The 26,728-nt window shown below is 48.8% G+C and overlaps 1 protein-coding gene across 2 annotated transcripts in view; it reads right to left on the reverse strand.

Moving 5' to 3' along the window:
- SRGAP3 (SLIT-ROBO Rho GTPase activating protein 3) overlaps positions 1-26,728 on the reverse strand; it is a 242,153-nt gene that overhangs the window by 55,183 nt on the left and 160,242 nt on the right. For both annotated transcript variants that reach the window (XM_069473851.1, XM_069473850.1), the window contains exons 5-11: positions 23,835-24,020; positions 19,893-20,021; positions 18,367-18,588; positions 16,785-16,886; positions 14,314-14,511; positions 10,334-10,418; positions 547-574 (exon numbers count right to left, since the gene is read on the reverse strand). In XM_069473851.1, coding sequence (XP_069329952.1) covers positions 547-574; positions 10,334-10,418; positions 14,314-14,511; positions 16,785-16,886; positions 18,367-18,588; positions 19,893-20,021; positions 23,835-24,020 — 950 coding nt within the window. The remainder of the gene's footprint in view (positions 1-546; positions 575-10,333; positions 10,419-14,313; positions 14,512-16,784; positions 16,887-18,366; positions 18,589-19,892; positions 20,022-23,834; positions 24,021-26,728) is intronic.

The following is a 26,728-nucleotide window of genomic DNA, read 5'->3' on the forward strand; positions in this document are numbered from 1 at the left end:
TGTGCGCGGCACGGCTGTCGGCGCACGCCTGTGTGCCTGTGCGCATGCGTATGCCCAGCTGCGCGCAAAGCCAGCCAGACCCAAAGCCTCCGTGCTGGGGACCCCGCGTGGCCCCCAGCCTTTCCGGGGCCGATTGCTCAGCAGCCATGTAGCACGTGGGGAGAGCGGTCAACAGCCACCGCACGGCCTCTGGCCTCTCCTGGCTGCCCTTGCCACTCTGAAATAGAAGTTACCGTCCCACCCGATGGACAGCGCAAAGGAAAGTTGCCCCCCCGCCCCGGAACAGCTCCGAAAGCGCCCCTCCCCCTGGCCAGCTGGGGGGCGTGGCCTCGCCATCTAATCCTGCACCGACCGAGTAGCCGCGGCAGCTACTGTGCCCTCCCTCTGCACCCCCGCACCAGCCCGTGGGGACATTGGTGAACAGCCATCCAGGCCTCTAGCTCTCAGCAGTGTGTGCACCCCCCCCCCACAGGACCCCCACCCCGCCTCATCCCGGTCCCGACCTCAGGCTACGGGTGAAAGAAAACAAGGTTGTCCCGCTCTCACCTGGTGGTGCCGCATTCTGCTCTCTCCCCTGGAAAGAGAAGTATACATGGATATTTAATTGCTTTTTTTTTTTTTTTAGCAGAGAACATTCATCGTTTTCTAAAAACAAAACACAACTGGTCTTAATTATGTATGAAATGTGAAATCTATGCCTAAGGTATCGTCTGTTGAAAAGAACTTATTAGTTCTTTATTAAAAGCCTCCTATTTGTAAGGGCTATGTTCATACACGTTACTCACATACATATTTTCGGTGATTCTCAAATTACAGCCGGCTGTCCATTTGCATCAGAAATATCTGGGGCTTTGGTGAAAAATGCAGATTTCTTGGCTCTCCCATGGGTCTCCTAAATCAGAATCTCTGAGATAAGAACCCAGGAATCTGCATTTTAACAGCCACCCCAGGTGATCCTCCTATGCCTACCAAAGTTCAAGAACGCCTGCATTGTTTAATGTCAGCCAAGACTCAGGGAGCCCCTGTCATATGCCTGGCACTGAAGGGTACCAGCTATAGGCACCTTCTCCTTGCACCTCCCCCTGCTGCTCTCCCTCCTGCCTTTATTCTCAGCCGAAGATCTTTTCATTTCCTTCCCTGGAAGAGGAAATCAATACGATGGGTTCACCATCTGTGTGCCTCCAGGAGACCCACCCACCCACACTCCCCTGTCCACTCCCACCTCCTCTCCTGGCTCTCTGGAGAAGCATCCTGGTTCTGCCAAAGCCCAGACCTCCTCCTCCTCCTCCTGCTCTGGGTTCCATCCCCTCTGCCCTCCTCAGGAGCTCAGTTTCTGCCAGGGTCCCCCCCTCTCTAGCACCACCAATCTCCTCTCTTCTGGACGGTTTCCAACAGCATGTAACCATGTTCCAGACATGCATGCCCTAGCTTTTAACCCTTCTCTTGACACTATTTCTCCCTCTATGTAACCATTTCTGTGCTCTCCCTTAAACTCCCTCAAGGAGCTGTCTACAGGTACTCTCTTTTCCTCCTCTCCTGTTCTCTGCTCGCCCCACTGCAGTTGGGCTTCTGTCCTTACCTCTGGGCTGAGACTGGGAATGTTAAGGTCAACAGTGATCTCCCTGAGGCTGAATCCCATGGTCTTCTCTCCCCTCACCTTATCTGACCTCTCAGCACCATTCCACTCCGTTAACCACTCCCTTCTAAAGCTTTCTCCCCTTGATTTTCATGACTCCACACGACCCAGGTGTCCTTCCTGCCCTAAGGCTGTTCCTCAGTTTCCCTTGCTGCCTCCTCATCTGCCCAGTCTCTAGCCTCTCTCTGCATGTTGGAATGCCCCAAGATGCAACCCAGGGCTCCTTGCCTTTTCCATACACCCTCTCTAAGAGATCTCAAGTGCTTACTGAGGACTCCTGACTCTTCTATCCAGCTCTTCTCCCTCCTCAGAATTCCAGACTCATATGTACTGCTCTTTTTTAAAAAATAGCATTTTCGAGATATAATTTATGTATCCTAAAATTCACCCATTTGAAGTGTATATTTCAGTGATTTTTAGTAAATATTCAAAGTTATGCAACCCTCACCAGAATTCAGTTTGAGAACATTCCCATCTCCAGGAAAACATCCCTCATGCCCATTTACAATCACTTCCCATTCCCACCTCTAACCCCTGGCAACCCTGATCCACTCTGTGTCTCTGCAGATTTGTTGAGTCAAGACATTACATATAAATGGAGCTGCACAATATGTGGTCCTTTGCATCTGGTTTCTTTCACTTGGCATAATGTTTTTGAGGTTTACCTGTATGCCATGATTCAGTAATTCATTTCTTTGTATGGCCAAATAACATTCCATTGTATATATAGGCCACATTTTCTTTATCTATTCACCACCAGTTGCCCTCTTGGTATCTCAAACCCTGAATGTTCCCCAAAGCACTCTTTTTTCCATGGCTCAAACCTTCAAAAGTTTTCAACATCTCAATAAATGGACCACCACCTACCCACTTGTTTAAGCCAGAAGTCTAAGCATTATCCTTAAACACTCTCTTTCCTTTAAACCTTAAATCTATCTACTTCCCTCCATTTCAACACTACCTTCATAGTCCAGGCCACCCTTATCTCTTGCCTGGACCACTTTCTTTTTAACTGGTTTTACTGTTCCACTACAATCCAGTCTTGACTCATTAGTCAAAGTAATCTCTTTATTTTATTTTTTATTTTTTTGTAGAGACAGGGTCTCACTATGTTGCCCAGGCTGGTCTCAAACTTCTGGTCTCAAGCAGTCCTCCCACCTCGGCCTCCCAAAGTGCTGGGATTACAGGCATGAGCCACTGCGCCTAGCCCTCTCTTTAACTGGAAATCACATCATGTCTTTCCCTTGCTTAGAACCCTCCAATAACCTCCCATTACACATGGGATAAAATCCAAACCTCTTACTCTGTTTTATAAAGCCCTTTGAGATTGAGTGGACAGACCCTTTGAGATAGTGCTCCACGCACTTGGGCTACTTTCTCCTTTGCACACTGTGCTCCAGACCCAAAGCCCTTCTGTGTGGTTGTCAAATAGGCCTTTGCATTTGCTGCCTAGAGTTCTCTTGCCTTGACAGTTGCATGGTGGCTTTTTCTTGTCTTTTGGTCTGAGCTTAAAAGCTGTGTCCAGAGAAAAGCTTCCTCAATCTAAAGTAGATATTTGTTTATATCACATTTCTCTATTTAAACTTTCTATATACAGCTTATCATTAATATTTTGCATGCTTATTACTGATTGCATGTCTACTGCCAGTCTATCTCCACTGGAAAACACTATGTTCTATGAGAGAAAGAATCCTGTCTATTCTTTTTTTTTTTTTTTTTTTTGAGACAGAGTCTCACTCTGTTGCCCAGGCTAGAGTGAGTGCCGTGGCGTCAGCCTAGCTCACAGCAACCTCAAACTCCTGGGCTCAAGCGATCCTACTGCCTCAGCCTCCCGAGTAGCTGGGACTACAGGCATGTGCCACCATGCCCGGCTAATTTTTTCTATATATATATTTAGCTGTCTATATAATTTCTTTCTATTTTTAGTAGAGATGGGGTCTCGCTCTTGCTCAGGCTGGTCTCGAACTCCTGAGCTCAAACGATCCGCCCACCTCGGCCTCCCAGAGTGCTAGGATTACAGGCGTGAGCCACCGCGCCCGGCCCCTGTCTATTCTTAAAACTGCTGTAACACCAAGGTCTTAGACAGTGTTTGGCACAAAGTATGTACTCACTAAATATCTGTTGAATGAATAAATGAATGAATAAGTTCCCTACCTGCAAGAAGCTTAATGCCAAATTATTCTAATAGTGAATAAGTAGATCATGCAATAGTGTCATAAGCACAACTACACAGGGTGTCGTCACTGTCACAACACATGAGCAAATGGACTTGGAGAGATGAAGTGACTTTCCCAGGTCCTTGCCAAGTGAAGAGTTTGGATTATAATCCAGGTTGTCCAACTTCAAATCCGAGCTTTGCCTGGGGAATCTGGCTCCACCTACACAAACGCAGGGTGAGGGAGAATGGATCTCCCCAATGGAATTTGCCTGAGACCCAGGAACTCCCTAAAGGTGGCACTTGGCTTCTAATGGCATGCCCTCCTCGGCTTCAGGGACACACTGTCTTAGAGATGCAGTCCCCAACCCCTGAGCCATTGACTGGTATCAGTCGGTGGCCTGTTAGGAACTGGGCTGCACAGCAGGAGGTGAGGAGTGGGCAAGCGAGTGAAGCTTCATCTGTATTTACAGCCGCTCCCCATCGCTCACATGGTGGCCTGAGCTCTGCCTCCTTCCCCCGCCCCCCGCCCCATGTCCATGGAAAAATTGTCTTCCATAAAGCCAGTCCCTGGTGCCAAAAAGGTTGGGGGACTGCTGCCTTAGAGGACAGCTCCCTGGGCTGAGATGTGGTGATCAAAATGAAGAGATTAAACAATATATTTTCCTTCCCCTTCCAAAACTGTACTGAAAATGTAGAGGTCTAAGTCCTAATGTTAACTCTTTTACCAACTCACTGTGTGAGCCTGGACAAGTTATTAACACTTCCTTTCTTTGAGCCTCAATATCCTCGGTTTAAACTCTTCATTGCCTATCTAGTGCATTGCAGATGCTTACATCCCTGGATCTCACTCACCAAATGCCAGTGGTTTTTGTTCTCTCATCATTGTGACATCCCAAAATGTTACCCTGCATTTCCTGACTTGTTGAGCCAAAGAATACTGAGTTATAGAAATGCCCCCTGTATTTTTGGAGACAAGATTTGATCTTAGAATTCAAATAAGGCCTTGCCTTAAAGAAAAAATAAATGTGTTAGTTCAAAAGCTGCCTCACCTCAGGAGGGCATCTCATTGGTCAGTAACAGCTGCACTTCAAAGAGACAGTTGTAAACTGGGCCTATGGTTCTCACCTGTTTTGAAAGACAAGACAGGCCTCACCTAGGGCCAAAGGTTGCCAGAGCTGACCAACAAAGACCCCCGGAGAGCTGATCAAATAGATATGCTAATGCCCAAGCCGGGGCCAGATGGAACCATGCGGTTACAGTAATTAACACAAAGCACAGCTCAAGTTGACTTCTGAGATCATCTTTGTCTCCAAGAACACAATCACTGGAGCCAAGATGTCTCTGTTTTTTGCTAAAGTAATAGCCTTATCATAAAACTTAGAAGTTTGCCCCAAGAAGATTTTGTAACTCATTGTTCCCCTAGATAGAGTTAGTTAAAGGATCTGTAGTAGCCTTTTAGAAGACTTTGACCCTAAACCAAACTGCCTGTTAGTCTACCCTATAAAATACCTGTATAGAGTTTCAGTCTTTGATATATTTCTGCGGGAAGAAATATATCCATCCGGACACCTTCCCTTTGTCTATTTTCATAAACCTTTACTTTATACACTATATCTTTGGCTCTGTGTAGTATTATTATTCTTTTATATCTGTTTCCTACTATTTTTTCATCCTTTGCGATGACCCCTGCCTGAGAGACCTGATAGGAAAGAGGAAAAAACCTCTTTGTGGGGAGCGTAGCTAACTCCCCGCACTGACTCTCCTAGGACAGAACTGTTCCCAGTTCAGACCCTTTGGACCAATGCTGTCTAATAGAAATTTAATGCAAGTCACTATTTCTAGTAGCCACATTACAAAGAGTAAAGAGAAATAGGTGAGATTGATTTTAATAATATACTATACTTAACCTAATATATAATAAAAACTGTTATCACTTCAACATGCATAGATATAAAAAATTAATAGGATATTTTATATTCTTTTTAAAATCTTTGAAATCCAGTGTGTGTTTTGCACATCTCAGTTCACACTAGCCATGTTTCAAGTGTTCAACAGCCACATATAGCTAGGGCCACCATACCGGGCAGCACAGCTCTAGGCTCTACCATCCCGTCCAGCATTAACAATAAGGGACTTTGAAAAGAAAGAATAGACTTTTGTTTTCTCTACAGAAAACAAAGCATGATGGGGCTAGGGAGGGCAATGAGGGGAGAAAGAGAGTAACCCAGGATCTGAAAATAGCAATTCCTTAATTCCTGACCAAAGCCACAAGCAGTTACAAGGGTGACTGCAGTTAGTTGGATTAGAGCCAAAGACTGAAGCAAAAAAAGGAGAAAATTTGGTAAAACAGGCAAATTTGTTCTGCTTAGTTTGGTTGTGTGTCTTGGGTCTGGAGCAAAGTCCTACCAGACACCAGTTTAAGTGAAATTTGCATGTGGACCCAGGACCTGCTGTTAGAGCGATGGCAACCCATTCAAGGGGCCAGGCAATGGGCTGGGGATGTAGGGATGAGAGGGCTGACTGCCAAGTGCATCATTCCCCTTAGGGCCGCAGTCGTCTGTGAGTCCTCCCTACAGAGTGGACCTTCAGAAGGTGTTTCCTGCTCCCTCCTCTAGGTTCCCAAACTGTCCCCTCTTCTATGGACTCGCTGTGGTCCAGTTACACCACCCTTCCTTTAATTCTTCAAACTCACCACATCACCTCCCACCTTTGCAAATGCTGCCCTCTGCCCGGCACACTTTCCCCAGTCTTCAAGGTGGCTGTCACCTTCTCATCCTTCAGTCTCAGCTGAAACATCACCTCCCCTAAGCGTCCTCCATGATCACCCCATGTAAAGCAGGTCTCCCCACCCCACCCCCACATACAAAATTGTTCTCTATCTCTGCCCAAATTTTTCGTTCACAACACATATCACAATTATAATTCTTTGCTTAGCAATTTATTACCCTTTGAGGTCTCTATTCCCTGTGAGAGCAGGGACCTTATCTGCCACTGTCTCCCCAGACCTGGCCACGCACAATGTCTGTGCTGTTAGATAGATGGATGGACAGATGGGAGTGAGGAGGCAGGAGGGGGAAGGTAGGAATCAAAGGGTTTAGGATGTGGAGTGGAATGGCAGAACACACTCAAGGCAGACTTTCCTCTGGTGTGGAATCTAATATATTATTCATCAGCCTCAGACTCACATGCTGGCCCTCAAGAATACCATTACCAACATCTTTAGGAATATGGTGTCTCAACTTCTAACAAACAGCAGAAATCAAAAAAATGCCCTCTGTAAAATTCTGAGACCTGTTGGGATTTAAAAGAAAAATTTATAGCTGGTGGCTCAGTCATTTTCTAGAAGGTCAGACTGTCTGGTCCTGGTGGCCGTTTTGCTCTGTAATAGGCTATTAAATCTCGGCCTGAAAAGGTCATGTCCCATTCCCTTTACAGGCAATGCACTAGCCATTCACCCTTGAGGGACTTTACTAAATTGAAAAACTGCTTGCATCTTGGGTGTAAACCCTGGAGCTTACAGACTACCCAAACCCCAGAGCAATAAAAATGTCTTAGATCCAAGACTCACAGATAATGATAAACCAAGAATTCTCTGGCCAATAAAACAACAAAGCAACAGCCAAGGGCAGATCTTGCTCCCAAGATGTGCCAGTGACATCATTTGTAACAAGGAATGCCAATTTGCAGAGCACCTAGAAGCTTTGTGTGTCTGGGGGAAAAGACCTTGTGTCTAGGGTCAATCATGTTCAAAAATTCACTCCTAAGCAAAGGTGACCCCAAAGACCTTGAGTTTCCTCTAACTTGTAGTTTCTTTGGGCCATGCTGTCAAAAGAGTACAGTAGTCCCCTTACCCATGAGGCATATGTTCCAAGAACCCCAGTGGGTGCCTGAAACTGTGGATAGTACCAAATCCTATATATATATATATATATATATATATACACACACACACACACACACATATATATATATGTATATATATGTTTTTTCAATCTGATAACCAAGACGGCTTCTAAGTGGCTAATGGGCAGGGAGCACGCACAGCGTGGATACTCTGGACAAAGGGAGGAGTCACGTCCTGGCCAGGGCATGCAATTTAAAACTAAGAGTTGTTTCTGGAATATTCCATTTAATACTTTCAGACTGTGGTTGACTACAGGTAACTGAAACTGCAGAAAGCGAAACCACAAGTAGGGGGCGTCTCCTGTGCTTGAGAGAAACTAAGGCACCAGACATACTTCATTTCATCAAAAAGAAAAAAGGCCTGTATCTCTTCAGCTAAAATATTCCATCAGCCCCATATTTCTCACCTGTTTTCAAAATTTCCAGGTCGTCCCTCCCAATACAAAACAGCCCTCAGATGACATAAAAAGGCCATTGACACAGGTATAGCCCTACCCTACTTTTAGAAGAGAATTCTATTGAACAGAAGCATCACAATGCCCAGGTAGAGGTGAATCATCAGTAGACACTCAGAAGAACGAATTAGCTAAGATTCCAAGCTACCTTTGGCCTGTTGAATTTTTCCACTCCCCCTTTATCAATTAAGTTAGTGCAAATTCTCCCCTTTCATCCAATGCCCTAGGAATCCATATATATTTTTATCCTACAGTGGATACACAAAAATGACTAGAGATGCAGTCTCAATTTATTCATCTTCTGTATTTTCAGTCATGCAGTAATCTATTAATTTCAGGTAATAATAATGTATCAATATTCATTACTGGTGACAAATATACCATACTAATGTGAGCCGTTAAGAATAAGGGAAACTAGGAGTATATCGGAACTCTGCACTATCTTGCCAACGTTTCTATAAATCTAAAACTATTTTAAAATAAAAAGTTTATTTAAAAAAAAAAACACTTTGTAGAATTGACCAGTCTATCAAGACCCATCGCAGCTGTCTAAGGAAGCCCGGTGGGCTTTCTAGATTATGAAACACAGGATTATGGGGAGCCTTCTCAGTGGTTCTTTCTTAGCTGCCCTCGTCAATCTGAAGCTACATTTTCCTGGAGTTTTTTATTGCTAATCAGCTCAAAACTCACAAGAGAGACTGTCAATCAATCTTAGAGCAAGGTGTGGTTGAAGGCTAAATAAACTTGGAGGACCAAACGGACCGGGAAGTTATGTCAACCAGAACTATTATTATCATTATTAGGATTTCGGTAAGGCCACCCCTGCAAGGACAGGAATAAAAGGCTGCACCTGGTAGCACTCTCAGAGGAGCCAGAGGGAACCACTTTCTCCTTCCTGTCAGAGGACTCATCCAGGATCTTATTTTTAAAAGAACATCTAGTTTCCTAAATTCAGGGCATCTGATTTCAGAAATAAAATTGGTCACCAACTCATACGGCCTGCCTTTTGTTGCACGGCTCATGAGAAACAGCCGCCAGCCCCATCCCTGTGAAAACCGATCCTCCTCTGTCATGCTGGTCTTGCAAGCTGCCCACATCACATGCACACCCCGAGCTCCCTCTTGGACCTCCTGTCTCTCCCCTCTCCCCGCCATTCCTGCTGTTTCGCTTCCCTCTTCACTTCCCACACTCCCAGCCCCTCCTCACACCCAGACCCAATACTGAAATGTCAGGATGGGTAGAATTTGGGGGGTGGGGATGAAGAAAAAGCTCATTGCAACTAACTCTTCCCCACCTTTACCCCCTAATCAATGAGTTTTGACAAATGTATATCCCCATGTATAACCACCAACCAAATCAGAACACAGAACATTTATTTCCAGCACCCCCCAAAGTTCCTCAGCTCTTATCGGCTAAAACACAGAAAACTATTCCGTGGTGATAGAAACCAGATCAGTGGTAGTTTGGGGAAGAGAATGGAGAGACTGACTGCAAAGGGGCACAAGGGAGTTTCTGAGGGTGAATGAAATGCTCTGATTTGGGTCGTGGTTCTACACGCAGATGCAAAGGCCCTGGGGCAGGAATAAGCTTGGTGAGTTCTGAAGGGCAGAAATTTGCTCAGCACGGCTGGAGCACAGTTAGGGAGGGGTGAATGGCAGATGAGGTCAGGGAAGCGGGCAGAAGACAAGTGACTCAAGGCCTCATGTGCCATGAGAGCAGCTGGATTTTATTCCAACTGTCCCTGGAAGCCTGTGGGTATTTTAAGCCCACTCTCCAGGGCCCTCAAGGCTCAAAGCCTCCTTACATATAGGGATTTTCCTTCTCTGGACCTAGAACCCTGGCCAGGCACTCTGATATTCCTGGAAAACAGTACCTGCTGAAAAACCTCAGTACATCAATTCCCACCTCCTGAGCGAGGCCCCTCCATCACTCTGCCTTGGACTCACCCCCACCTGAGCTAAGGTTGGTGGCTGCCCTCTGTTTTCCACAGCCAGACCAGACCCCTCTCGGCATCTGTACCAAGGGGATTTTCCCGGCCTCCTCAGTCCTGGTCGGGGTCCAGGACCAGGATTCATTCTGCCACGTGCCCAGTGTCTCAAGCTCAAACAGCTCAGCGACTTGAGGTGCCACAAGAAAACCCAGCAGGGAGCACAGCCCCGGCCGGCCTCGCCCCCCACTCACCTTCGCCCAGGGTCTGCTTGAGTAGGTCGTGCTTGGCCTGCAGCTTGGTGATGAGGTTACTGCCATTCACGTATTCTTTAAATTTCTGTAAGACACGAGGCACAGGGGAGTTACAGGTTGCGGGGCCAAGTCCTGGGACCTCTGCCTCTGGAACCGACCCCTGGGGCAGGGAGACCAAAGGGCCATCGCGTCACCCTCAGGGACGCTGGCTCAGGAAAAGAGGCCTTTGCATCTCCTTTGCCCTCCTCCGTGCAGTTCCCAACCCTGCCACGTGGTGGCCAAGCCCTCGGAGGGTTCCAGGCCTTTGGATCAAGCTTTGGGAACACCCAGAAAGCCGAGGGGTGGGGGGGTGGGGATGGGAGCTGTGAGAGCTGCGGTTCTCAGGTAAGGGCCGCAAGGATGCAACGCGAAGGGCTTCTTTGGTCGTCAAAGCCTGGCCATGCTGCCGCGCCAAGAGCAATGCAGATGGGGGCCGTCCCCAGAGAGCTCTATGGGACCGTCAGGGAGGAGTCTTTCTTTCATCCGGCCCCTGAGAGGCCGTCCTGTTAAAATACCCCAAACTGCAGCGGGTGATACGATTTTCTTCTTTGTACAGATGAGACAAGTGAAGCCGGCACAGGGAAGTGGTCTCCACAAGGTCCCCCGGAAAGTCACTCGTGGGCCAGGCTAGCTGCAGCCGGCCTCCTAGTTCAGGGCCTTGCCTTAGGGCAGGGCCAGGGGATGGAGAAACACATCCACCCCTGGGCCTCAGCCACGCCTCCACACGGCCACCAGCTCTCCTTACTGCGCCCCGTCACCCGCACGCAGTGCCACAGCCCTGCTGGGCATGCCTTTGCTGCCCTGCGAGCTGCTGCACAGTGGGACCCACAGTCGTGCATTTCTGGAGCCCCGGTGCCTGCAGTTGTGCCTGGCTTAGAGCAGACGCTGAGACATTCGGCCGGAGCCCTGCTCTCACGGGGCTTCTGCTACCAGGGTGGGGACAGAGAAGAAATGAACCAAAAAAGTAAGTAAAATACCACTTTGCCAGAGAGTGGTGAATACTATGGACAAAAATAAGGCAGAAACAGTGGACTGGGAATCCAAGAACTCACTGCGAAGTGGACATTTGAGCCAAGGCCTGAAGGGGGTGGGAGGGAGCTTTGCAAGCAGAGGGAACAGCAATGGCAGCAGCTCTGACAGTGAAGTCAAGGGGACAGAGGGGACTGCCCCAGATCTACCAGCTGGTTTCCCACAAGGAAATCCACTCAGTGCCCTGGCCAGCACACGCAAACAGGGCCGAGAGGACCGAGCCCCGGAGGCTGGGACAGCCCCAGTTCAACCGTAGAGGAGGCTCTCTAACACCACCAGCTTCCTGTTGAGGACAGTTGTCGGGGAAAGGCCGTGGGGTGGGGGCTGACATACACACAAGTGAGATGGGGGGTCACCTCACACTGGCCCATCAGGGGGTTCTGGAATGACTGGGCTGGTGGGGGGCTGTGGTGTCCTCTCTCCATCTCCACGGTCCTTAGCTCCTGGCCCTCGGCCGTTGAGAGTCACTCCCCTTTGCAGGGCACCAGACAGTTTTCAAACACGCATGTTTGAGCCTCACCACAACCCTGGACAGCAAACAGGGAAAGCAGCGCCAGGCCCGTTCTGCCCCGAAGGAAACAGAAGCTCAGGGCTGTGGTCGCTCATTGTGTGACTGTGGGCAGATTATTCCTGTTCTACAACATCTCGAGACTGGTCCCTCATTTTACACCTGAGGAGGAGCCAGGGAGGCTCAGAATTCCAGGGGGCCGTCTTGGGAAAGTCCGAGAACATACATTTTTAACAAGCTTCCCAGATGATTCAAACGCACGCTTCAGTTTGGTCAACCACTCGCCTAGAGGCTCGCTATGGATGCTTCCAGTAATACTGTCACCTGATTTTATCTCGTGCCCAAGAATTCACCATAAAAAGCAGAGCCGAAGAGTAAGCAGGTATTTTGTCCACTGTGCCTCACCGCCCTCGGTAGCTGAAGTTCCCATCCCAAACACATAACTAACACATTGGCGGGTCACCCACTGGTTAGCGCAGACACACCAGGGCTCTGTGGCCCGTGGACTTTGCCTACCTCTTCCAAGCTTCAGCCCTGGGACCCACAAAAGAAGGAATGCCATCAAATTGTACTGGTGTTTGCATTAAAAGGGATATTATGTCCTGAAAAAGGCCTAAAGTAATGTTACAACATCAAGTCATGAGAAAGCATACTAGTCAACCAGGTTGATAATTGAGTATTAAGAATAAAATGGAACATCTTATGACCCTTGGTCACAGATACTGGAGAATCTTCTTAACCTTAAGCAGGCCGGACACCACCTCTGATTCTGCTACCCAGATTCTTTGCTTCTACTACCAAGGTGAATTAATATTCACGGCACCCCTCACTCATCATTGTAACCCACAAATTCTCTCTGCGAACACAGTGGGCCCCCCGTGGAAGTGGAGAATGTCAGGAATTGGCATGGGCTGATTCATTAAGCTCAGCTTGGTTTTCCTTCTCAACAAGGCCAAAGGATACTGTTGGAAGAAACGCATTGCGTGTCAACTACTGGTTTTCAACAAGGAATTCGACAAGGCCTATCACAAGACAGAGTTGGAGGGCAGAATTTGGTGCATCTGTGATGGGTTAAATGACCACGGTCCAATCAACATCAGCCTCGTTGCATCAGCCTAGTTGCATATTTTTAACAACTCTGTCTTCGGCCTTGGCCCTGGCATAGTCACTAGTTTTTTGGTTGTTTTTTTTTTTTTTTTTTTTCATTGATAAACTTGCAGATATAGAAGCTGTGCTCACTGGATCTGCAGATGACACAAGGCTTGAAGAGACAGATGTTGAACAACTGGATCAGGGTGTTGACAATCTGGAACCATGAACTGAATCCATCAGGAGGAAACCTAACTGGTGACAGGCCTAAGATCTACCCATGACATCATCTACACAGCCTCAGCAGGAGGGAAGCCCGGGTAATGGCGGCATGTAGGAAAGAGAGATTTACCTGATGTGAACTTAGCTTAAAAATAATTTTTTTAAAAAAGAGAATATGATCTTAGAACACATGAATAGAGGCATAGTACCTGGTATACAAGGAGTGAACATTTTGCTCTGTTCTGTGCTGGCCAGACCACTGCTGGGAATCTCGCTTTTGAAAAGCCATCAATAAATGGAACAAGTCACTAGGACACTGAGGCTACTCAAAACAAAAGCTCCCGAGGCGGGACTGAATCGGATACATTTAGCCTGGAGAGATGAAGCCCCCGTTCCCCGCAACCATGTGAAAGACTGTCATGTAGAATCAGCCTTGCTGTGTGTGGCCCCAGAGAACAGAATGGAGATCAGAGGTAGATTTTTGAAAATTAAAAAAGATAAAGGAAAACAGTACAATACCCAAAGCCAGCCACAACCCAAACGAAAGGGCTGTTTGGGGAAGGATGGAGTTTTTGATCCTGGGGCATGCAGGCAGAGTCTAGATGACCTCTTGGCAGGGATACGGTTGGACAGAATCCAGCATCAGATGGAAGATTTAAAGTCCCTTACAAAACTAATATCGCATTTTCAATAAACACATGTTGAACTAAAGCCCCAATTCCCCTTCTCTTTGTCACTCCCTGCTCCTGGCCAAATGGAAGGTAACCAATGTGGGACTTTATTTGAAGGCATCACAACTCAAGAGCCTTTGCTTGGATTGCTGAAAGTATTGTTTCTAAAACCCACACACAAATTTAAGACAATTCAACACGATAATCCATACTCATAACTTCAGGGTTGTTACTTGGGGCTTGCACCTGACTCCTGTTAGCATTTTCCTCTCACCCAATGGAGTGAGACTTTCTCTTTGGTGTTTTCTAGAGGAGAAAAGTTTCAATAACTGTAACCCAAAACCAGTGCCAATGCTACTCATTGGCAATTCACTTTCAGCATTTCAGCTGACGGTGGGCTCTGGGTCCAGGACGCCACTTACTGTAAAGTAAAACATTTCTGTTTCCTGCTGGTTGGCTCTCCTTTTGGCAATGTTGACCTTGCTCATGTAGGTCTCAGAGGCAGCCGACTTCACGGACTCTGTGGATCGACTGTGTTGGAAGGCGTCGGAGACGTCAAAGTCCTCCACGGTCAGCATGTCCTGTAAGGTCTGCATGGTGGCGTCCAGGGTCTTCCTGACCTGGGGAAACAAGCATGCCAACAGAAACCTTCTATTCTCACACTGCCTGTGACACGTCCAGGTCCTTTTCCCAACTGTCACTTTGTCTCCCACGTAAAGTCTTTAGAAGGTAGGCAGAACAAAGACAATCATTCCCACCACACTGACGTGGAAAGTAAGTGGCCCATCGCAAGCTGGCTGGGATGGGAAGCCAGGATGCCCAATCTAAAGTCATTTTATTGTATTGCTTCTGCCAGAGAGAACCTTAAAGAATGTTGCAATGAATAAAGGAGGAACTTGGGTTTCTGGGTTTGTTTTTCTTGGCCTGATTACATAGCCCCAAACTAGCTCCTCGGTCCCCCGAGTAGGGACAACACTAGAGATACTCTAGTTCCCCTCACTCAGAGAGGGGAGGGGACAAAGCCTGGACAATGGTGGGCAGCCATCCTCCACGAACAAACTCTCCAGCCATCTGCTACCACACTTCTATCAAAGGCCAGGCCAAGCAAAGGGAAACTCCAGGAATGCAGCCGCTGAGGCACACGCTGTTTGGTTAGGACTCCGACCTCTCTCCTGGAGTCGCGTGGGACCACCGCAAGGCTACACAAGCAGGGCACACGGGCCTGGCCTCACAACACCCCTTTGCTGCATTGGGACTACACAGCAGACCCTCTACCCTGATGGAGGGTCTTTTCAAAAACAGTCACAGGAAAAACTGCATCTACGTTTGTTGTAAAATTACTGTCACCCAAAGTCTCTTTCTTGTCTGTCATTCAGACTTCAGCTTAAACATTACCTACTGATGTCTCCACTTAGTGCCCAGCACTGTCTCATATTTTCCACACTCAATCATTTATTGATTGGTTTGGCTTTGTGTTTTAATTTTTGTCTGTCTTTTCTCAATAGAATACACCCTCCATGAGAGGTTCTGTAACCCTCACTTTTATTCTCTATCTGGAACAACGTTTAGCACATAATATATGCTCTATAAATACCTGAATACGTATTATTTGAATAAATACTTGTTGAATGAGTATGTGAATAAATGGACCTGAGTTTCTTCCTAGCAGAGCCTGATGGGAAGCTCAGGTTCGGAACTAAGCCCATGCACGCCCATTCCCAGCCCACACAGACAAACGTTTGCTTCATTTTCCTTTCTTCAGCCCTGATTTCCAATTTAAATGCCATTAACGTTATGATCCATATACTGCTCCATGTAAACAATTCAAAATCCTCTGGGGGGAGATGTAGGGCATAAAGAAAGAAAGAAAACACTCTGTTCATCTCCTGTCTCTTGCCAGGTTTGAAAAACAAATACATAATTTGTGTCCATATAACCTCCCCCCAGGGACTGCTCTGAGCCGTTACCATCCTGAGCTACAATCTGTCTCACATTTGTCCTAGGCCTGTCCTTCCCGGAGACACAAAGCAAATCTGGCTTCTCTACATAGGACAGCCCTCTTGAGATTTGAAGATCAGGACCATGTCTTCCCGCCTCCCCCATGACGGCACTGTCAAGGATAAACCTGCCCACAACCTCGGGTGACACTCCCATGTGCTGGTGTCCTTTCTCCAGGGGCCTCCGGTTGGCTGACATTCTCCTTGGAGGGAGGTGCTCAGGTTGGAATTGGATGTGCCCGGTCTGGCCTCTCCAGTCCACATCAGAAGGGAAGCTCCACAGCTGGCATCTGTGTTGGTGCCCACCTAGCGGTAGCCCTGTGCCACCCCGCTGCACGGCGCGACGCTGGGTGTGGCGAGACTGCCCCATTCCTTGCAGCTAAAGACCCGTGACATGTTGGGTGTGCCCTGGGTTGTTTATTGCACTGGGTAATTTAGAACACCTACTGTTTTATCTGGTCATAAATACAGAAAATCACTGCAGAAAATAGAAAAAAAATCATAAAGAAGTAAACAGAAACCACCTATAATCCCACAAGCCAGATGCACCACTATTAACACTTTGAAGTATGTTCACCACTGTGAACATTTGAAGTCTTTTTTCTATGCCTGTGAATATACACAGACATACACTTTAGCTTAAAAAAAAAAATACCCTAGTTATGACAATACTGAACATGGAGTCCCACTTCCTCTTTGTCTTCCTTTAACTTGGCACCGTGTGAGCATTCCTGCAGGCAATTAAAGATCCTAGCGGGTGTGGTTTAATGCTGGTGCAATGTTCCATCTCACAGATGCACCATCATGGCTTGTGTGCTCCATGGCCAGAGTGGACTCCTCAGGACAAGCTGAGCCTTCGTAAGTTAGTCCCCTACAGGGCAGAGGGGCTCACTCACCTCCTCATTCTCTATCTTGAGCGTGGCCAGTCTGGACTGCAGCTGGTGGTACCGCATGAGCAATTCCGTCTGGACGGGCTGCTGGGCGCTGACCTGGCACACCTGCAGAAATGACAGCCGCCCAGTGCCCTCCTCACCCATGTGGAGCTGGAACAGAGGCTATCATTGACATCCCTTTCTACAGCCAAAGAAACAGGCTCAGAAAGGTTAAGTGACCTGCCGGTGGTCACACAGCTCACACATGGCCATGGCAACCAACACCAGACGGGAACCAGGGTCTTCTGCATTTGTGTAGCACTTGAAGGTTTACAGAGAGCTTTAACATAATCTCATGAAGCAAACCTAATTGGTTAATCTCAAGGCAGGAAGTTGTGGCAAGAAGGCAACAACCCAAGAGAAGCCGACGGGAAGGGCGCATGGGAAATGGTCGGCAGAACGCTCCCACTGCCCGCGGGGTGATGCTCCAGAGGGGAGGCTGTGCGGGGTCACTCTCACAGCTCTTCCTCCCCTAGCAGTTGACTGGGCGAGGGCTGGAGGAGGGAGAAGCCAGAGAGATACTACGCGCTCCCCACCTTTCCATCGGGGACTCTTACTGCCTGTGGGCCAGGCTGCCGGCACGCCTTCGTGCCTCACCCCTCCAGGAACACAGCGGGACCAGTAGGGACAGTAGGGCTCTGTTGGCAGTGCTCGTTATTTACCACTAACTGGGCAACCCAAGCTTCACAGTCGCCAGCGGTAACGAAGAGGCCAGCATTTTCAGACCCAGATGATGGGTCAAAAGGACCTAAGGGCGGAGGGACGGGCAGGAGCAGCAGCACAGCCCTGCAGAAGAAAGTGGGCAGAGCCACCGAGGGCCCAGCAAATGCCATCTTCTCAGATGCCCCCTTGTCCCTGCCCACCAAGCAGGTGCCATGCGTGGCCCAGCTGAGCCCCCTGGGATTCAGAGGCTGGCTGGGTCTGGCACACTGTTGTCCAGGTCTCCACAGCTCCCAGAGGGAGCAGTGACACAGAATTGCTCAGGGAGTCTATGGCCATACCGCCCCGAACATGCCCGATCTTGTCTGATCTCGGAAGCTGCGCAGGGTCGGGCCTGGTTAGCACTTGGATGGCAGAAGAGCTCAGGGAACTACTTGCACAGGCATTGGTGAACTCTGGGTCACTGGTCGTGCTGTGTGGGGCCAGTGACAACTGCCTTCTCACCATTTGTTTTTTCTTCAGCATATAACCAGGATCCGAGCGGCACCAGCACTGAAGGGAGCCCACTTGTCTGGCACGTCGAGCGCTGGCAGCACCGGGGGAAGGCAGCGCCCTGGCGGAGGGTGCCGGCCCGAGTGCCGGGGGTGGGGCGGGGGGGGTCTTCACCCAGGTGTCCAAAGGAAGAATGTGAGACTGTGTGCAGATTGGGGCTCCCTTCGGGTCTTCTGCACCTACCTGGGAGGGATTTTAAGGGAAGCCAGGCTCCTGCAATCCTGCAGGTGGGGGCTTGAGCCAACAACCCCCATGTGGAACCGGGCTGACATTTTGGAACATACAGGAAAACAGGGGGAAGCGGCCTCAAGCACGGCTCCCGGGAGACACCCACCTCATCCCCCATGTGGGGCTGGAACTCAAACTTGAGCGGAGGACAGAAGACCTGGTTGCACATGTCCATGACGGTGTGCTTGTCGCTTCGGGAATCCAGGTTGTCCACTGCGTTCTCGATGACGTCCAACCCCTCGTGGCGGGAAGTCTCCAGGTTGTATTCGGCTGAGAGGTAGGTCCGGAAGGTGCGGGCCAGGCTGGCGTGAAAGCCCAAATCACAGCACTTGGGGAGAGGCAGCAGAAGGGTGTGGATGAGAGCCGGGCGTGCTCACCGACCACCACAGTGACGTACAGTTACCTCCCGTTCCACAGCCAAGCTTGCATCCTGGAGGCCTGGCGCACTTTGGAATCCCACCGCACAACCGCACCGAAGCCCTCAGAGGGAGTTGGGGTTGAGGTTTGGGCAACAGCAGAACTAGGCTCCCCAAATTCACCATGTTCTATCTCATCTCTAGGCTTGTACACATGCGGCCCCTCTGCCTGGAATACTCTTCCTTCAGGATTCAATTTAGAGGTCATTTCCTCCAGGAAGCCTTCCTTGATGTTCTACCCACTCAGAGTTTATGTCAGATGTTCCTCCTCTGGGGTCCTCATTTCCCTCCACCTCCCTCACTGTGACCCTGCCACTTGGCATTGCCATCGCCTGTTAACACGTCCTTGGCAGGATAAGCTCCATGAACACAGACCCACTGGCTCCAGCCCACTGCGGCACCTCAAGCCCTAGACCACGTGGGTGCACAATCAATATTCGGGAAATGGAGGGCTGAAAGGGCTGAAAGAGCAAATGGGAAAGTCAAAATCTGCTTGGGATGTGACAGTGGACCCCCTCTGCAGCCATGGGAAGGCATCGGCCCTCTGACTTCCCAGCAAGTCAGGAAAAGGCTCCATCAGCCGGAGCTGAGCCCTCACTAAGCGTCTGTGGGGCCAGATCCCGATCTGTGCAGGGACAGAGACACAGGAGAAACAGTCCTGGCTCCAGCTCAGGTGACACACAAGCCCTCCCCAATGCCACTGCTCACGGTGCCCTTTCCCCAAGCCTGGCTGTCCCTGCGGCACGTCCTGCACAGCGGTTGCCCGGGAGCCAGCGTCCCGCTCTCCGCTTGCTTCAGCTGCCTGGTTTCCCCACACAACCTCCCACATGGGGCTGATCTGCAGAACTAATTCTGTCTCGTCCACTATCTTCTTTCACACGTACGTGTGTCTGGCTGGCTGGACCTTGGGGCGCTGACCATACTAACATCTCCTTTACCACACTGGGAAACTCCCCACGGCATGACCTGTGTCATTCAGCCCTGGACCCCTCCAGCCCAGAAAAGGCCCTGGTGTGGAGGGGCACTTGGGAAGTTGGCACTGAACGTATGACTGGCCAAGCCAACTGCGTAGGGGCCCCCGGAGGCCCACCTCCCCCTAATGAAGTCGAAACCGTGAGGTATCACTCATTTTCCAGGTCCCAAATGCTCACGGCCCTATCCCTCCAGCAAGGCCATCCCCGCGTGCGGCCAAAGATGCCGGCCAGCCGGGACTCACATCGATGAGATCAGAGACATCATGGATGTAGTATTTGCTTATAGCTGCGTTGGTGGCTGCCAGATTCAGCAAGTAGTCGTTCCGGGCCTTCGTGCACTTCAGCTTGTTCTCAGAATACTTTGCCTGCCTCTGGAAGAAGAAGGAGTAGATGTAAGACTGAGCCGTTTGCGGGCAGGATTTGGGATCTTCTTTCTGGGAACTGCCGCCATTCGAGCCCACACCCACACGTATGGAAGGCCTGCATGCGCTAGGCGAGGAGCGTGTGGACCTGGACCCAGGAAGCTCCCCTCACATGGCACGTGTGCAGCCCACCACTGTTTGATCAGCAGCGGCCTTTTGATGGTTCTGCTCCGATAAGACCCCTACTAGACACCCTCCAATGGCCTCCCAAACTGTGCTGATGGCTGTGAAGCCCCCATGACCTGGCCTCTGTCCACTCCCGAGCCCCATCGTCCTCCAGACTGCCCCTCGCTCGCTCAGCATCCTTTATCCATCCCTTAAGAGGCCAAGTTCATTCCTGCCTCAAGGCCTGCAGACTCGCGTTCCGTTGGCCTGGCAGGCCATCTCCCCAAATCACCACGCAGCCTGCTCCTTCACGTCACGCAGCTCCCTCACCCAAGGTCTCAGGTCACACGGGCCTTTGACAACAAGCTTGTCTGCAGTGCACCCCCAGAATCTCCACTTCCCCCTCTCCCTCCCTCTCTCCCCCTGCCCAGCTCTGTTTCTTCATAAGCACTTTCCACCACCTGAAACTATATATTTTTTAATCTCTTTGTTTACTAGAAAGCAAACTCTATGAAGTCAGGCACTTGATTGGCCTTGTTCTTGCTGGGTCCGCAGCGCCCAGAGCAGTCCCTGCACAAGGGAGGTGTCCTGTGGTTTTTGCTGACTGAAGGACAGCAGGGAGGGAGGGCAGGAGAGTGGCTGTCTGGGTGTGAGCGGTGGGGAGGGCGGGTGAGGCAGCCAGAGGTCTTGGCTAGGAGCCTCACTGCCTCCAGGGGAGCTGCTCCTGCCTGGGCCAGCCTGGGCAGGGGGGAAGGGAAAGCGGGTTGGAGAGCTGTCCCCACCCCTTTCAGACTGGTAAGTCCCGGCTGCTGGCTGCTCGGTAGAAAGATAGGTCTCCATAAAGACGCAGGGTTTTCCTCCTTCACCTAGGCATTCTTACACCTTCCTGTTCCACATCGAGTTCTGGCTGTTTAGTAGAGGTATCCCCACGGTCAACCTTTTAATTCTCTTCAGAGATCTCTTCTGACTTTTCTCCAAGGTTCTGGCAGTTATTAATACATCCTATATTGGCCATGTACCCAGTCCCCTCAGAGAGTTAAAATACTCCTGGCCAATTTCCAGTGGCCCACTATGACCCTGAGACCATTTTCAGCCCTTCAGAGACTTATAAAATTTTATACCTGGAAAGGATCTTAAAAGTGTCTTAGTTGAACTCACCTATTTTATAGGTGATAAAATGAGAACTGAAGAGAAGTGGCTTGTCCAAAAGCCAAGTGGCTCATTACTATACAACTCTGGACTAAAAATCGGTCTCCAGACCCCCAGCCAGTACTCTCTCTACCCCTCTGTGTTTCCCGCTATGTCATAGTTAGTCCTATCATCATTCTCTGCTTGGTTATTTTATTTCTATTTATTTTTGCATAGAGTTGTATAACCATCACCAGTACCTAAATTCAGAATATTTTCATCCTCCCAAAAAGAAACCCTTCGCCCATCAGCAGTCACTCCCCATTCTCCTCTTCTTCAGCCCCTGGAAACCAATAATATACTTTCTATCTCCATGGATTTGTCTATTCTGGATATTTTAATAAATGTAACTTTACAACATAAAGACACACAAATGGTCTTTTGTGACTGGCTTCTTTCACTTTGCATACTGTTTTCCAGTATGGCTTATCCTCGTTGTGGCATGTGTTGGGACTTCGTTCCTTTCATGGCAGCGTAATATTCCGTTGTATGGATACACCACATTTTATTCATCCTTGCATCAGTAGATGAACATCTGAGTTGCTTCCATCTTTTGGCTATTATAAATAGCCAAAAGTGGCTATTATAAAAAGTCAAATGTGAATGTTACTATGAACATTCATATACAAGTTTTTGTATGGACATATGTTTTAATTTCTCTTGGGTACATACCCAGGAATGGAATTGTTGAGTCACATGGGAAGTAAGTCTATGTTTAACATTTTGAGGAACTGCCAGATTGTTTTCCAAAATGATAGAACCATTTTACATTCCCTCCAGTAGTGTGTGAAGATTCCAATTTCTCCACATCTTCACCAATACTTGATATTGTCTGCCTTTTTTATTCTATCCATCTTAGCGGGTGTGGAGCAGTATTTCATTATGGGTTTGATTTGTGTTTCCTTAATAACTAATGATGCAGGCCGGGCGCAGTGGCTCACGCCTGTAACCCTAGCACTCTGGGAGGCCGAGGCGGGAGGATCGCTCGAGGTCAGGAGTTCGAGACCAGCCTGAGCAAGAGCGAGACCTCATCTCTACTAAAAAATACAAAGAAATTATCTGGACAACTAAAAATATATAGAAAAAAATTAGCCGGGCATGGTGGCACATGCCTGTAGTCCCAGCTTCGGGAGGCTGAGGCAGGAGGATCGCTTAAGCCCAGGAGTTTGAGGTTGTTGTGAGCTAGGCTGACACCACGGAACTCTAGCCTGGGCAACAGAGTGAGACTCTGTCTCCAAAATAAATAAGTAAATAAATAAATAACTAATGATGCAGACAATTGTTTCATGTACTTATTGGCCACTTGTGTATGTTTTTTGGAGAAATGTCTGCTCAAATCATTTGCCCATTTTTAAATTGGGTCTCTACCTGATTATTGCAGTTTTCTTTGCCCTCAGAAATTACCCTGGAATTATATTTTATTTACTCTACTGATTTTTCCAGCTTACCAGGGTCTTGTTAAGTTTTGTTAGCATCCAATCTCCTATAATTTTTAGAGCTAAAAATCATATAATCATATAATCATAGAATTAGACTCATAGAAGCCCAAATAAACATCTGGTGCCATGTTTGGCACATAGGAAGAGTTCAGGACACTTGCTGATTGCACGTAATGAATAAATACAGAGAACTCAACAAGAAAATCATAGCCTTTTAAGAAGAAAGGAACCTCAGAAGTCACCTAGTTCAGGATGACAAGAAAGTAACATGTGTATTCCCTGGTCATGGCAGACATCATTAAATTATGGCATTGCTTTTAACTAAGCCTGAAAAGGGCTTCATAAACCTCAATCCAGAGCTCTGGGCAGCCATTACCAACAGATCAGAGTTGATGTGAGAGCTAAGACTTATTTGGCATCCTGCCAGATTTCAAAACTGAAGCTCAGAGAGGTGTTGTAATGTGGCATTTTCAAAACTCAGCCCATCTGACCCTAAAACTGGAACTCCTTCTACCATGCCCTACTAAAGCACCAATACAGTGATTCTAAATCTCTTGTCTTTGGCTTGGCAATGGCCGTCTCGGAATGAGCCCTTCACCAGGTTCCCAGGTGCTGGTTGGTGGCCCAGTGCTGTTCCCTCCTGTTGGGACATAGTAATCAACCTCCCACCCCCTGCCCTCAGCCACCAAATTGGCCTCTGGAACAAGCCCCTGCCCCACTAATGCCTGGTGATTTCTGCGCATCTGAGACCGTGCTTGCTGGCCGTGAATCTCTGGCACAGTTCAGCTCTCTTGTCCGCTGAGCACCCTCCCGCCTGTCGACCCTGGCGACCCTGGCGCTAGGGCAGGCCCGACCTGTGCTAGCAGGGGCGTGGCCAGCCCTGCCTTCTCCAGGACACGGACCCCCACTGGAGCCGGTGGTGGCGTCGTTCCACACCCGAAGTCCCGGCTGCAGAGGAACGCGGGAGCACAGCCCTCCCCTCCCGCTTCGTGCCGGCCCCCCGCCCCTCCTGGCCCGGGACCCCACTCGCCTTCTCCTTCATTTTCTCGATCTTCTTCACCGAGCTGCGGCGCTGCGGCCGGTCCTCGTGCCGAAGCAGGTTCATGCTGAGGTCTCCCGACTTGTTGAACTGCTTCTCCTCCTGCTTCTCGGCCTCCTTCAGCTTGCTTTCTGCACTGATGCTCTCCGCGTGGTACATGTGGTAGGTTTTCATGACCTGCGGCACACGAGTGCGAGGAATCAGCAGCCCGCCGCGGCCCTATTGCTCGGGGCCCCTCCCTTTGTCTGTGCTCCAGACAGCTCTGTCCCCCGCCTTCCCAGGGCACACTCTGAGCGCCTGCGTTTATTTACTTTTACACAAACTCTCTGAGGACCGGAAATGATGAGGAGGAGGAGCAGGAGGAGGATGAAGATCGTCCTCATCATCATCATCAAGTCCTTACTAAGTGCCAGACATGGAAATTAAAAAGGGTAACCACAGTCCCCAAGCACGGCAGGGGGGTCCTCAGAGGGGAGAAGGCGAGCTTGGCCCTTCCTCAGCTGTCCTCTCTAGTCCTGCCACCAGTGACTCTTACGTCCTTGCCTTGCCCCCAGTGTCAATGGGAAAGCCCCTCCTCATGTACTCATGGGACATCCACGGGGCACATCCTTCTTGCTCACATGCACATCATTTTCTCAGCTGTTTCCTGGAGTAAATGAGGCCTGAAAATGGCTGTGTGCCCAGAAGGAGTATTATTAGTTAACCCAACAGATACTCTACACTCTCTGGAATAAACTCATCCTTGCCTATATAAACAATTCCCATAAAGCAAATAACTCTTCACTACTCTACTTTCATAATAAAAATTGGATATTGTTATAACAAGGGAAATTTTTGAGCCAGAAGAAATTCTAGACATTCTCTAATCCAATAACCACCTAGTTTGACAAAGAGGGAAACTGAGGCCCACGAGGGCAAAGTATCAGTGCAGAGTCTCTGGGATTTATATCCATGTTGCTAGTACTACAATCAAGATATAGAACTTCTGGCCAGGCACAGTGCCTCACGCCTGTAATCCTAGCACTTTGCAGGCCGAGGTGGGAGGATCGCTTGAGGTGAGTTCGAGACCAGCCTGAGCAACATAGTGAGACCTCCATCTCTACAAAAAATAGAAAAGCTAGCTGGGTGTGGTGGTGCATGCCTGTAGTCCCAGCTACTCAGGAGGCTGAGGCAGGAGGATGGCTTGAGCTCTGATCATGCTGTTTGAGGTTTCTGTGAGCTCTGATCATGCCACTGCCCTCATGCTGCAGGACAAAGAGAGACCTCGTCTCCAAAAAGAAAAGACATAGAACCTCTGCCACACCAAGAAGATCCCTCGTGCCCCTCTGCAGCCAATCCCCGCCCCCACCCCAGCCCCAGATAATCACTGCCTTGCCTTCTTTCAGTATGGATTGGTTTTGTGTGTTCTATCTAGAACTCCAGTTACAAGGAATTGTACGGTATAAATTCTTTGGTCTGCTCTCTTTCACTCAGCATAACTTTTCTGAGATTCAGCCATGATGCTGCAGGTATCAGAAGTTCTTTTTTGTGGCTAAGTATCCCATTGTGTGGCTATGCCACAATTTTTTTATCTATTTATATGTCCATAGTGATTTGGGTTGCTTTAGTTTTTAGCTATTTTGTTTTTTTTTGTTTTTTTTTTTTTTGAGACAGAGTCTCACTCTGTTGCCCAGGCTAGAGTGAGTGCCGTGGCGTCAGCCTAGCTCACAGCAACCTCAAACTCCTGGGCTCAAGCGATCCTCCTGTCTCAGCCTCCCGAGTAGCTGGGACTACAGGCATGCACCACCATGCCCGGCTAATTTTTTCTATATATATTTTTAGCTATCCATATAATTTCTTTCTATTTTTGGTAGAGGTGGGGTCTCGCTCTTGCTCAGGCTGGTCTCGAACTCCTGAGCTCAAACGATCCGCCCACCTCGGCCTCCCAGAGTGCTAGGATTACAGGCGTGAGCCACCGCGCCCGGCCAGTTTTTAGCTATTTTGAATAAAACTGCCATGAATGTTTGTGTACAATTCTTTGTGTGAACATATGTTCATTTTTCTTAAGTAAACAGCTGGGAGTGGAACGGGGGGGTCCTATGATAAGTTTATGCTTACCCATATTAGAATCCAGTCTCTGACTTGTAATCTACCACTTTCTCTTCCACATCATACTATTTCCTTAACTCAATTCCACTTTCTCAGCAGATGTCAATACCCTTGGCAGCCTGAGAGCTGCCGGGAGCCCCATACCCGGCAGCATGTTCTCTCCTGGTCCCCAACTAGGAGTGCACTTTCTTTTGCAATATCAAGTTTACAATCATATTTCTATGCTGCGAAACACAGAAATTTCTGGAATCCATGTTTCCTGAGCCTTGTTCCTTCTCTTCTGTGGTTTAGATAATCACAGCAGCGAATAGAGCAGAGGTCTCTACCTGGGGATGGGATGTGCTTTCCTGCCTAACAAGGCCCTTTAAAAGTCAGGGAACTTAGAGTGAGTTACTGGCCAGCCCGATAATCTTATTCATGCTTATCCGAAGCACTGTGAAGTAATTCTTCTGTAACTTTTGTCATTAAATTACAGCATTGATTTGTTGCTCAGAAAGTCCCCTCTGCCATAGGCCAGGAGTCAACGGGGCAACATCTATTGTAGATCACAGCAGGTAAGAAAGTGGACTGTGGGCCCAAATGTCTGGGCTGAATCCTGAGGCTTCCATTTGCTGGCTGTGTGGCCTTGGGCAAGTCACACAACCTCTCTGACCTCTGCTTCCTCAACTGTAAAATAGGGATAATAATAGTACTTACCTCATATGTTTGTTGTTAGGACTAAATGAGTTAATTTTTGTAAAGTGCTGAGAACAATACTTTCCACATGGTAAGCGCACGTAGGTAATTAGGTGCTACCA

The sequence above is a fragment of the Eulemur rufifrons genome, chromosome 7, assembly GCF_041146395.1.
Source record: "Eulemur rufifrons isolate Redbay chromosome 7, OSU_ERuf_1, whole genome shotgun sequence".
NCBI lineage: Eukaryota > Metazoa > Chordata > Mammalia > Primates > Lemuridae > Eulemur > Eulemur rufifrons.